The 13083-nt window shown below is 29.9% G+C and overlaps 3 protein-coding genes and 1 long non-coding RNA gene across 4 annotated transcripts; 1 reads left to right on the forward strand and 3 right to left on the reverse strand.

Annotated features, from left to right (window-relative positions):
- Nucleotides 1–908: 908 nt before the first annotated feature.
- On the reverse strand, nt 909–1755 carry LOC131173978 (uncharacterized). The gene is made up of 2 exons (XR_009144327.1): nt 1422–1755; nt 909–1190 (listed from the first exon to the last, which is right to left on the reverse strand). It is a non-coding gene; the product is annotated as an uncharacterized LOC131173978 (long non-coding RNA).
- Nucleotides 1756–1822: 67 nt separating this feature from the next.
- LOC110632199 (uncharacterized) lies at nt 1823–2659 on the reverse strand. The gene is given in 3 exon segments (XM_058137187.1): nt 1823–2232; nt 2405–2547; nt 2646–2659. Coding segments are annotated over 3 exon segments (237 nt in total). The 3' UTR covers nt 1823–2152.
- A 1550-nt stretch (nt 2660–4209) lies between these two features.
- LOC110632202 (beta-amylase 1, chloroplastic) lies at nt 4210–7032 on the reverse strand. Its single transcript, XM_021780334.2, has 4 exons — nt 6190–7032; nt 5749–5959; nt 5376–5486; nt 4210–5283 (listed from the first exon to the last, which is right to left on the reverse strand). The coding sequence occupies exons 1-4, from the start codon at nt 6810–6812 to the stop codon at nt 4477–4479; spliced, it is 1752 nt and encodes a 583-aa protein (XP_021636026.2). The 5' UTR covers nt 6813–7032; the 3' UTR covers nt 4210–4476.
- A 3897-nt stretch (nt 7033–10929) lies between these two features.
- On the forward strand, nt 10930–12335 carry LOC131174119 (uncharacterized). Its single transcript, XM_058137188.1, has 3 exons — nt 10930–10972; nt 11812–12008; nt 12096–12335. The coding sequence occupies exons 1-3, from the start codon at nt 10930–10932 to the stop codon at nt 12333–12335; spliced, it is 480 nt and encodes a 159-aa protein (XP_057993171.1).
- Nucleotides 12336–13083: the final 748 nt, after the last annotated feature.

The raw sequence follows: 13083 nt of genomic DNA on the forward strand, positions 1-13083 counted from the left end.
ATATTTTAAAAAATATTATTATTTAATTTTTTTTTATTTTAATATAATTAATTAATTAATTTTTATAATATTTTAAAAAATATATTTTTTAGATAAAAATGAAAAATACTATGTGGAGATTAAAACAAAATTTATATTTTTTAAATTGTTTAAGTATTTTAATTTAAATTTTTAAATATTATTTTTATATTTTTTATTAAAAAATAATTAATATTGATTATTTAAAGATTTTAGAGAACTTATTAATATTTTTAGATAGATAACTTATGCCATTTTTTATCAAAAGGTATAAAACAGAAAAAAAAAATGAGAGGGAGAATGCGTGAGCAGAGGAGAAAAATGCGAGAGGAGAAAAATAAGAAAGAAAAAAATTAAAATATTTTAAATTTAAAAAATATTTATAAAATTAAATAATTATTAAATTAAATTACAGAATTAAGTAATATATTTTTTAAAATTAAAAATTAATTAATTTTATTAAAATATAAATATTAAATAATAATTCAACTAACATAACTAATAGAAAAAATTAATCATGAGATATAATAATTTAATAAAAATAAAATAAATAAATTAAAATAATATAATTTTTAAAATATAAAAAATTAAATAATTAATTTTATTAAGATATGAAGATTAAATAGTAATTTATTTTTATCAAAGCACATTTTTACCCTTGAACTTGAACTTTAAGGTAATGTTCAAATAAGTCCATTTTGGCTTAAAATATTCTGAACATTTAAACTCAAATTAGGTTAATTTTTATAAAAAAATTAAAATAATATATCATTCAATTTTTAATAATAAATATTATTTTTTATATTTTAAATAATTAATCACGATAAAAAGAAATAAAAAAGAAAAAAAATTAGGAACAAGCCCATAACATAATTGTCAAGAACACCCAATTTGAACTAATTTCAACAAGTTTCATTAACAATCTGCAACTACACAAAGTCACAATTCCCAAACAACCGAATCAATCTTAATGGTGAGGCACAGGAGATTCCACAAACAACAGTCATATTCATAGCACAGCAAATTCCACAGGCACAACACCACGTGCAAGCCCATTACAGCCATCGCACAACACGAATCTGGAGGTGAACCCACCCAGTAATAGTAGCCATTGAAGAACCAAAAATGTCGAAGAAGAAGAAGAAACAGTCAGAAGGGACCCAAACCCATATCTACAATCCCAGCAACAAAAAAATCAGTCAACAACAATTTCAATTTTCAATTTACAAATCTAAAACTTTACAAACCCACAATACAACAAATCTAACACCTAAAGTCAGAATGAGCTAGAGGGAACCAAGGCTTGAAGAACAAAAACCTAGAAATACAACAGATCAAACACCTAAATCCATAAATTAAACCCAAAACACAACAAATTTAACCCATAATAAAAACATCCAAACCCAAATATTCAAAGGCACAACGACATGGGCCTTGGTGGCGTGGGAAACGAGGTTAGTTCAGGTTCTGAAGGAGGTTCATCTGCCAACGAAGAAGACCGAACAAGGAGCTGGGTCTGGTTCAGTTTTGCAAAGAAGACCAAAGAAGATGGAGGTGGATCTAGCTCAGATTCGCGAAGAAGGCCAAATAAGAAGAAGAAAAGCGGGGCTAAGTGTTGGCTGCTGGTCTGCCAATGGAAACATTAATAGAAGAAGTAGAAGATCGAGTGAAAGGTTGGGGTTATCTTTGTTTTTATTTTTTATTTTGATTAAAAATAATAAATAATTTTAAATATTTAAAAATTATAAAAATTAATATTTTATTATAAAAAAATAATATTTTAATTTTTTTTCCTAATTATTGATGCAATATCTAAACCCTTATGATACTAATAAATTTTAACTCATTAGAAAAAATGAAAAAATTAATACAATAATAATTTAAACTTTATATGATGGAAATTTGCAATTATTATTAATTCAGTAATATAAAAGTTATTTTTAAATCTATGAAATTAATATTTCAATTCAATCAAGAACAAAAAGAAATGTACATGTTGATTCTTGCATTTGCATTGATGTTTACCTTTATTGCACATGCTATTGTGAGTGGGAATGCTCGTCCCTGTTCGCGCAAAAGCAAAGACCTTATGGGGCCTCAATCAGCAGGTCACAATTGATGGGGCTTTCTCTGTCTATTTATTCTTTTCATTCATACGAAGTGTGTTCTTCACACTGTCCATTGCACCTTGAGCCAAGTGCTTCATTTGCTCTCCTCTCTGTAGCTAACAAGCAACCATGCATTTCACTAATGTCTCAATCCATAAACAATATTTATCATTTCGAAAGCAATTAAACAAATATATTACTTTTTTATAGGCCTTGTAATTAACAGATATAAATCGTCCAAAACGAAAAGACAAATCAGGGGAAATTGCATGAGAGACCAGCTGAAGAAAACAAGCGGCTTCATTCCCCCTTGTTTTGTTGGGCAGATTGTTGTGCTAAATGAGCTCCACTTGCTGTTTTGTCACTGGCAGCATCTGAGTGCTTTCTGCTGAATGGTATCAGTCCACTGCTCAACCTTTTCCTGAGCCAAATTTACAAATTTCACTAATTAATGACAAGAAATATATGTATACATAATGACAGGAAGTGACAAGTGGCGGGGAAATTTCTCTTATATACAATCGTGGAGGCATATGGGGAGCGTTTTCTGCTTTTGAGTGGGAACTGGGGACTTGTTCAGTGATCCATTGATTTAGTCATTTTCTTGGAGAGACCCGTATCCCACACTTTGGTGAAGCTGGCATGAAACTTCCCATGCAAGTGTCAGTTGCATCGATCTCGTCTAGTATAAGATTTTATGTTGTTTAGACTATAGCATTGCCATTGGAAAGAAGTTTGAAGAAGCATATGGGTAAAACTGACCAAGTCTCTGATTTTCATTGTAGTTGAAGGGTAAAAATTGCTTTTTAAGAAAAAAAAAAGTTTTAGATAATATTGAAAAAAGCTATTTATAAAAAAATATTTTATTATTTTAATAATAAAAAATTATACTTAATATTTTTTATTTAATATATTTAAAAATAATTTTCTCGACGGTAAATTAAATAATAATACTTAAGACTATTTATTTTACAGAAAATAATTTATATATAAAAAATATTAAAAAATATTTTTTATATTGAGTTGTAATGTTAAATAAATAATATTTATTTATTTTATATATGTATAAGTGTGTTTACATTTCAATAAGATTATTAAAGTTTAAAAAATAAAAAATATTTTTTTTATCAATTTTTTAAGTGTTTTAAATATAAAAAAATATAAAAAATATTTTTTTTAAAATATTTTTTATAAAACAAATGAAACCTAAATGTAGAAGATTTTTTTTCTTTTTGGAAAAACTTAAATGGATAAAAATTTTCTAAAAAGAATTTTGCTGTTTTACCAAAATTAACTAGTTAAAATTTCGAACAATATAAATCTACTAATAATTATAACCTCACTTAATGCGCAAATAATAACTATGACCAAATTATTGAAAAAAAAAAAAAAAAGAACAATGCTTTAGCCTCCGTTGTAAAATTCTCCTTTATATTCTTTCTAGTAACGTAGTCAGAATTTAAAATATTTAATTTTTCCATTGAAGAAGAAAATATTTTCTCAAAATGTTATAAGATGTCCACACGAGAAGACATGAAAGATAAAAAGAAAAGAAAAAGATAATCCAATATCCAGAGAAGAGGCATGCCTCAGGATCTGCATCTCTATCCAGACAAACAGAAACCCGTGACTTTCTGTCTGACGTTCACAACTTGCTTTTTTATTTCTGTATCTCAGCCTCAAGATCTGCACCACAAATTATATGACAGAAACCAACTCGAGTCCTCTAGCCATGGATTGCATGTGAACACTCACATGATAATTAATTACCAGAAATTAAGAATATGTTTATTTTTTTTTTTCAATATGGCAAGAGATCAGATCTCGCTTTTAGAAAGTCAAGACTCAAGATAGGGCGGTGCTATTTGTTGACAGTTGACACATGAAATGCCGACGGCCGACTCTTGAATCCAAACCGGTGGTTAAAAATCTTAAAATCACAAAGAAAAATATTTATCCATTCAAATCGAAGGATAAAAAAGGAAATTAATTTGCTTAATTAGATATGAAGATTCCGTTGGTGCATGAAAAACGACAATCGCTTGCCTTCAAAACTAAATTATTACTCTATCTATTGCATAAATACTCCAGAAGAAGAAGTTATTGCTTAAATACATAACAGAGCATTACATTGATTGATCACCAAATCTACAACTAGCTTGTTGAGAAAGAAAAAAAATACATAACTTATCGTGGTACAGCAATGAACTTAACATATTCTTAATTTTAATCTTATTTTTTGGGGGTTCAGGGCAAACGTCTATTGCTACAGCATAAAAAAAAGGCAGCTATAACAAAGCCATAAGAGTTTGTTTGCGATGGTATAGAACTGGCAAGTTAAACCAAATCCTCAGTGCATTAGAGCCATTGCAGCCTGCTGAACTAAAGGCTGAGTCATATGCACAAAATGCTCAGCTTCCCGCTTAACCTGCTCCCCACACCGTTCAGCATTCTTCCCTTCCTTCATCTTCTTCACAAAAGCCACGAACCGTCTCCAGTTATCTTCTTGGAATAAATGAGGACTCATCCTCAAGTATGTAAAAGCACACATTTCCCTATCACCCGAATTACCATCAATATTCAATGATGCTGCCTGCAAGATTTGCTCGTGTGCATATTCATCATATCGTGGCAAGGCATTTTCCCCAGCGAGTGGAACCTTTGCTCCCTGAGTTGCTAAAGCCACCTGCCTGACAAGCTTCTCAGGTGCGCAAAGGGCGTCCTGTGGTTGCTCATGATCACGCATCTCAATACAAGTGAAGTTGAAAATAGCACCATGGCGTCCTAACATTTGTGCAATATGAAGGTAACCATCCCGAAATCTTGTGTTGTAATACCCAGCCGTGAGTTCTGGGGCATGGGACCTTGTGCCGTAGTGCCAATGTATTCCTGCAACCTTTACTGAGATCTTTACACTGGTGTTCTCAAAGATGGCCTTGGCCGATGAAAGTATCCTCTCACCGTGGTCTAGGAGCATCTGAGAGTACCAATTAAGGAAAAATTCACCATAAGGACTAGTCCAACCACCATTTTCTTTACGAAAAAACTGGGTATCTTCTGGCCAGTTGTTATAGTGACCAGCATCAGTAGGGCCTGTGCTACCCCATTCTGGCTTACCAGCAGCTTCAGCTGCAGCTTTCAGGCTGCTAAGCATATACTGCATTATGTTGTACATATTAAGTTAGAAACAGAAAATTGCGAATTGCAGATGCACTGACATTATCAAAAGGCGAAAAAGATTGTAAATACCTTGTCATAACATTGGAATGCTCCAATTCCTGGAAATTTCCATGTCCCATTCTGCTCTGGGTATGAGGGATAGCGGAGCTCACCTGCTGGACCCATTCCCACTTGAATTTCCTGAATTAAGCAAAAATTTAACAGTTCAGAGACAACCTCCTTCAAATTTGTTTAATCGCATGATCCAATTTGGGAAAACTACGGGTGCCGACAAGTTTATTTCAAGCAAAGAAAGTTCACAAACCACTGAAACAAATTATTTGGACAACAAGAGGGTGGTCCTAATACGTAGAGTATTGGGACCAAAATCTAAAGCTCCATGGAACTAGCAAACATATAGACCAAATCTACAAGGGCTAATTAAACAGCAATGAGTAATTACCACAATGGTATCACCGAGAAGATTTTTGAAGTTGTCTCTGAAAGCCCGCATGAAATCAAAGTAACACTGCACGGGCGCCCGACCCTTGAGGACCGGAAGGGTATCACAGCCTAGAGATATATATTCATAATTCCTTCTTCCCCACTGATCTGTGTATGCAAGATCTGGATCTTTGTCAATCTCCTCCACAACCCACTTGGGCAATGGTATTCTGCACGCCAGAAATTAATTAACCATTATCATTCGCAAAGATAACAATCGGTTAAGTTTCACACGTAAATTCTACTCCCTTCTCCGGGTCAAATTACCATCACAACGTTGAACATTGGCGCGTGTACCCCACGTCCAACAACGACGCTACCCATTTCAAAATTTTAAAAAAGCAGCAGGATATGAAATGAAAGGCCCACAAAAAGAAAAATTAAAAATAAATATACTTACGTGCAAGAATCGCCGACGTTGCCTCCACACCGATGAAACGACATGACCGCCTGAACCTTAAGCTCATGTCGTTTCGCCATCTCCAAAAGCTCAGTATACCCTCCCCAATTATACACCCCAGGCGCATCTCTCTCAACCAATCCCCACCATACGTCCACCATGATCCCTTCAACTCCGGCGCTCTTCAACGCCTGCAAGCTGGCGTTCATCGCCTTCCTCCGGTTCACTGTGTTGCCCATCGTCACGCTGTCCAACGGCATCATCACGTACACCGGCACCCCTCTCCCTTTCTCCTTCGTGGAAACTTCTCTATACATCCTCTCTTCCGCCCCTTCCGTTGCCGTCTCCAATGTCGTCGCCTCTAACGCAAAAGCACGGCAAGCTACCGACAGATCTGCGCGGATCCCGTTTAGTATTGGAGACCGGCAAGGGCTCGTCGGTTGAGATTTCTGCTCCACAACGTCTGGTTTTCTAGTTCTGCACAGCATATTTGGCGCAGGAGTTTTCCAAGCCGCAGTAGCGCTGACCGTCGCCGTAGATTCACTTGTGGCAGTGGTGATGGGTTCTGTTGAGATTGGAGTTCCCGCGAGAGCTCCGATCTGGTGAGTAATATTCATAGCCATATTCTTTTTCTAGTTCTTCTATAGAAAGTGATAGAAAATATGAAAGAAAATTAAGCCTTTTTTCTTTTTGGGGGGGACCTTTCCTTCCAGAAAAGAGATATTTCTCTCCGTTTACTGCAATGTGAACTTTGGAAGTTATGAATATGGAGGCAACGATTACCGAGTGGGATGCTGCATTTATAGAGATTGACAAAGGATAACGTTAAAATAATCATCAGATTTACCGTCAATTTAGCGACACGTGTTCAGTGCTACGTGGCGGCAGGAAATAATAGTGGCTAAGCGACGGCTATGATCGCTCCGGGGCAAGTGGGGATGGACGGTGGGATGCCAATGCGCGTGAGGTTCCAGCGAGAAGCAACGCGCTTTTTATTCAATTTTAAGAGTTCAAATAAAAGAAGGGGAAAAATGAGGAGACCCGCGGAGGAAACGGAGAGAGACACGTGGAACTGAACGAGGGGTCACGTGTCCAGCCTTGTGGCTTAAGACATGTTATTTTTTTTTTTTATCTGAAACTCAGGACATGAGATTTAGAGGTCTTTTTTCGAATCTCTTACTTATAATACACTTAATTAATAAGTAATATATTATTTAAATATTAATAAATGATCATAAAATTTAAAAAAAAATTATTATTTAATTCCCACATCTTATAAAACAAACTATTTAATTTTTTATTTTAAAAAATATATTATTTAATTTTTATATTTTATTATTTAATACACTTATTAATTTTTTAATATTAATTAAATTATTATTTTTCAATAAAATTAATTAATTAATTTTTATATTTTAAAAAATATATTAATTATTCTCTATATTTTAATAATTATTTAATTCTATAATTATTTTTTATATTAAAACTATCTTAATTCTCTTATTTTATTTTTCTCTTACTCTTTTTTTATTATTTTCTCCCCATATTTTTCGTTATGTACTTACACTCTTTTTTTCATATTTTTGATAAAAATAATATAAATTATTTTTATTAAAAAATTAATTAATTTTCTTAAATTTTTAAATAATTAAAAATTTTATTTTTAATAAAAATATAAAAATAATAAAAATACTTCATATTTAACCTCTACAAAGTAAAAAATTTATTTTTATTTAATAATATATTTTTAAAAATATTAAATTTTAAAATATAAAAATTAAACTAACTAATTTCATCAAAATTAATAAATTGAATAATAATATTTTTAAAATATAATGATTAATTAATTTATTTTTTTAAATAAATAGATTAAAGAATAATTTATTTGATATTGATTAATAAAAATTTAATAGAATAATTAAATAATTTAATAAAAATACGTTGATTTTTTTTTTGAAAAAATAAAAATATGTTGATTAAATTATGTATTTTGTAAAATATAATTATTAAATAATTGTTTTTGTTAAAATATAAAAATTAAATAATAAATTTTTAATAAAAAATATAATTTTTTAAATTGTAATTGATTGGTGATTGGATGTATATAATCTGCGCAGAATTTTCCGGCCTTTTTTGTCAGTTTGTTTCTAAGGCTACTTTAACGCCCACGAAGGATTATGGAACCTTTTTTTTTTTTTTATGGCAGTTTATGTTAGGGAGGTGCGACTAACACGTGGCTGGCAGAGGATAAAGGACCGGTTGTATAATCCAATCATCTCAACTGTTACTCGTGACACGTATGAGGCGAATTATCCAATTAAGTAATAATTTCATTTATGTGAATAATTTCAGTTAAAAAAAAAAAAAAGAGAATTGATGAATTATAATATAAAAACAAGTGAAATTATTTAAAATTTTGAAATTAATATATTAAAAGAGTGAATTATTTTATTTATAAAAAAAGAGCTATTAAATTATAAAAAGTAAAAATATCTTAATTTTAAATAATTTATTATTAATTAAAAATTAAAATAATATAAATTACCATTTTATAAAAATAACTGATGAAATCCCATTTCATTATATAATTTTTCTTAATTTTAGAGGTAGTGGGTTTATTTTATTTTTATTTTTTTAAGATTTTGTGGATCGTAGATTCATCCTTTGCATGGGTCCTTAATTGTGGATCGGTTGTTCCGATTGATTAAATGGAGGGCCACCACATTATCAGTTTTTGATCTAAATGAATTTGCAAGAAATGAAGAAATTTGGTATTTCATTCGTGTCCTTTGAAAAAAAAAATTAATGAATATCTTTTTTAATATAAAAAAATTATAAAGAGTAAAAGATTACTTATTTATTTATTTTAAAATTATTTTTAATTTATAAATTAATTAAATTTATTTATAAATAAAAAATATGAATAAATTAATATTTAATTTAATTTATAAATTAAAAAAATACTTAAAATAAATTAAGAGATAAATAATATTCTCTTATTACTTATTTATTTATTTATTTTAAAATTATTTTTCAATTAAAAAAATATTATATTATTTAATAATTTTTAAAAATATTAAAATTATTCTCATTTAACAATTCTAACATTCAATTTAATGATGTATATTTTTTTTATTATTTTAATAAATTAATTTTTTGAAAATTTTTAATAAAATATTTAAATTATTTAAAAATTAATTTTAAATTATTTTATTAAATAATTAACTCTTTTATTTTTAAATTAATTTATAAATTAAAAAATTATATTTTAAAATTGAAAGTTAAAAATGAATAGTAAAAGCCAAAGGACCCTCCTAATGTAGTGGTGAGACAAATTCGTTGGACTTTGAATAGGCCTGCATCACAGTTATACATATAGATGACCTAAAAAATCATTTTTTCTGAGATATTTGAGAACTGAGATTCTTTGCATGCCAGGAACATTGGTTCCTTCTCTCTAAGTTCTTAGAGAGAGAATTTCTTTATGGCTTTTCTTTTAAAGGTTTCGTCCTCATTTTTCTTTTATATTGAGTATGTGATTTTCCCTGTCCCTCCAGGTAGGGAAACTATGTCTCTCTCCCGTTAACTCCCTATTTGAATTATGGTTTACCATAAACAATTTATTAAACCATCAATTTAGTGGTTTGGGATACTTTAAATATTTTATATTTCCATTTCATCTTTACAAAATTTATAACTTTTAATTATATTCTATTCTTTTATTTTTCGAAAACTTTCCTCATTTCCTCATTTTCACTAAAAGGTATTTTAATAATCTTTAGACTTTTTTTTTATCATATTATCTAACTAAATAATAAAAAAATATTAAATAATTTTTTTTCATATTACCTTTTCAAATATGATATCAATAAAAATCACATCTTACAAGATAATATAATAAGATATAATACATTAATAAATCACGTTTCATTCCATTTAAACAAGGACTAAAGGGTTGGGTGTATATACTATTTTGGGTGATTTTTTGGTTGCATATCTGATGTGATACTTGAAAATTACTACTTAGGATTGGATGTGCTCATTTGTCCTCTGTGGTTAAGCATGGCGATGGTTGGTTTATTTTTCCTTTGTTGGGTGTGAGTTTAAACCATGGGGTATGGGCTTGTGGTCATTCCTGAGGGTTCAGTGTTAGCCTCAGGTCACTGGCTTCCCCTTCCGACTATAAAAGATTGAGAAGCAGTGAGAGCTCTACCTTCTCCTCTTCCAACTCTTTCCCCACAAGTCTGCGTGTTTTTCTTTGTGTGTGTCTCACGGATACCTTTAGCGATACTTCAAAATGCTGAATCTCTCTCGATTAATTTAATGAAAGAGCAAATGATAACCCAATAAAGAATAAACATGTCTCTATAAGTAGATCTACGAATAGATCCCAAAAAATAATTACATTTACTCATATCTAAATACCATTGAGTTATCATTGTCATTTTACATTAAATGCTAATATGAAATAACTACTTTATCATATAATTTTTCCTCACACTTAAAAGTGGAAGTTTTATTTTTTATTTTTACGTTAAATACTTAATATATATATATATATATATTCAACGCAATTGATATGTTGTACAACGCAATGACGCAATTGTTATGTTGTTCAATGCAATGGCAGACGCAATTGGTGACACCAATCTGATCAATTTCATAGGTGTATATATATATATTCTACGCAATTGTCATGTTGTTCAACGCAATGACGCAATTGTCATGTTGTTCAACGCAATGGCCGATGCAATTGGTGACACTAATCTGATCAATTTCATAGGTATATATATATATATATATATATATATATATTGAATTTTAAAATCCATATGGCTATATATTGATTTTTGAAATAGTACATAATATATTCATATAATGATTATGATTGAATATGATCAAATTTCGTAGTTTATGTGAAACCTGCATGATATCACATGTAATTAATTTAACAAAAGTCAAGAGTATAAAATATTTACAATTCTATTTAGTTATGTGTTTATTAATGATGATAATATTATGTGTTTATTAATTGTTAGTTTTATTGGACTAATTATGTTCAGGCATATTAAGAACATATTCATTAGTAGTAACATTATTATTATATTCATAATATAGTGTCCATGAAAATTCTGATTATGATAAACACTTTTATAATTATGAGCTCACTTATCGTGGAACTAGTCATAAAATTATTTTGTTAATTTGTTTAAACATTTATTCCATGGATTTCAAAAGTTATTTGGATTATATTAATAGTGGATATACCCATCGGTATAATACTATTAATATAATAAGTTATTGTTGGTGATAATGTTATTTGTTGATTGTCTTTAATATTTTTTAATACCCTATCGGTATAAAAGAGTTAAAGATATTGGTTTATATATATATATATATATATATATATATATATATATATATATATATATATATATATATATATTTTTATTAGTTCAATGGGTTTTTTTTGGTTTTATTGTAATCCGGAACCCTCAGGCGAGATTATAATAAATAACAGTTTTGTATATAATTGCTTTCTTAGCTGGATCTGTAAGGAAGCTTTAGTTTTGTGATTATGTTATATACATAATTCATGTTTCCTCTGTTATTTTATTCCAGCTATTGTTTCTATGCAATTATCTACTGTGAAAACTCTGAATGGCTCCAATTTTGATGATTGGAAAGAGTATCTGAGCATGTACCTAGCAATAGCCCAACTGGATTTAGCCTTAAGGGTTAATGCACCTGCTAAACTTATTAATGAATCCACTGTTGCTGAAAAGATTTACCATGAGAAGTGGCAAAATTCTAATAGGGTTTGCTTAATGGTGATGAAGTATACTATAGATAAATCCATAAGACAATGTATTCCTGATAAGGAGACTGCTATGAAATTTTTGCAGGTTGTTGCTGAAAAGTTTAAAAAGTTTGACAATACTCAAAAGAGTCATTATCTTTCTTTGCTGGAGCACACCCAATATGATGGTGTCAGTGCTATATGGGAACACCTCATGACACTTATAAGTTATTTCAACAAGCTCAAGTCTTTTGATATTAATTTGGGAGAAAGTTTTCTGGTCCGGCGCATTCTTAAATCTCTTCCACCCCAATTCAAAATTCTCAAGACTTCTTACAACTCCTAACAAGGGGAGTGGACAGTTGATCAATTGATAGCCATTGTGTGCCAAGAAAAGGAATCTATGTCGAAAGGGAATACTCCTTCTGTTAACTATGTTTTTAAAGGGTCTAATAGCAAGACTAATGAGAAATTTCAGATGGATAAGAAGCCTAGAGCTAAATTTGAGAACAATAATGGTGGTAAGCATGATCATAATTTAATAGTTAATAACAACTATTGCAAGAAGCCTGACTATAAGTTGGAGGACTGTTTTAAGCTTAAGAAGAAGCATGAGAAGGAAAGTGATAGTCTAGAACTTGCCCCCCTAGCTCTAGTATGTTTTGAATCAAATGTTGTTGATGTTCCTTTAAATTCTTGGTGGTTGAATTCTAGTGCTACCATTCATATTTCAAATTCCTTGCAGAGGTTAAAAAACGTGAGGAAGCCAAGTGAAAAGGGGAAGACTGTTTTAGGAGTAAATGGAGTTGCAATAGTAGAACTCATAGGGATTGTTTTTTTGAACTTATCTTTTGGACATGTTTTAGAATTAAATGATACTGTTTATGTTCCTTTTTCAAGGAGAAATTTAATTTTCATTTCTATTTTAGATAAGTGTGATTATGTGTTTCTTCAGGGTAATGAAAAAATTATTATTTATTTTAAATTTGATATTGCTGGTTCCGCTGTTTTATGCAATGGTTTATATATGTTGGATTTAAATTCTGTTCTTTTTCAATCTGTTGATGTTCCTATCAATGTTGTTATTGGGCACA

The sequence above is a fragment of the Hevea brasiliensis genome, chromosome 15, assembly GCF_030052815.1.
Source record: "Hevea brasiliensis isolate MT/VB/25A 57/8 chromosome 15, ASM3005281v1, whole genome shotgun sequence".
Lineage (NCBI taxonomy): Eukaryota > Viridiplantae > Streptophyta > Magnoliopsida > Malpighiales > Euphorbiaceae > Hevea > Hevea brasiliensis.

Coding starts and splice junctions, on each gene's coding strand:
- LOC110632202 (XM_021780334.2), bottom strand. CDS start 6,812: ATGGCTATGAATATTACTCACCAGATCGGAGCTCTCGCGGGAACTCCA. Junction 5,960..6,189: donor AACGTCGGCGATTCTTGCAC/GTAAGTATATTT, acceptor TCTGGCGTGCAG/AATACCATTGCCCAAGTGGG. Junction 5,487..5,748: donor TTCTCGGTGATACCATTGTG/GTAATTACTCAT, acceptor TGCTTAATTCAG/GAAATTCAAGTGGGAATGGG.
- LOC131174119 (XM_058137188.1), top strand. CDS start 10,930: ATGGCCGATGCAATTGGTGACACTAATCTGATCAATTTCATAG. Junction 10,973..11,811: donor TAATCTGATCAATTTCATAG/GTATATATATAT, acceptor ATTTTATTCCAG/CTATTGTTTCTATGCAATTA. Junction 12,009..12,095: donor AGTGGCAAAATTCTAATAGG/GTTTGCTTAATG, acceptor AAATTTTTGCAG/GTTGTTGCTGAAAAGTTTAA.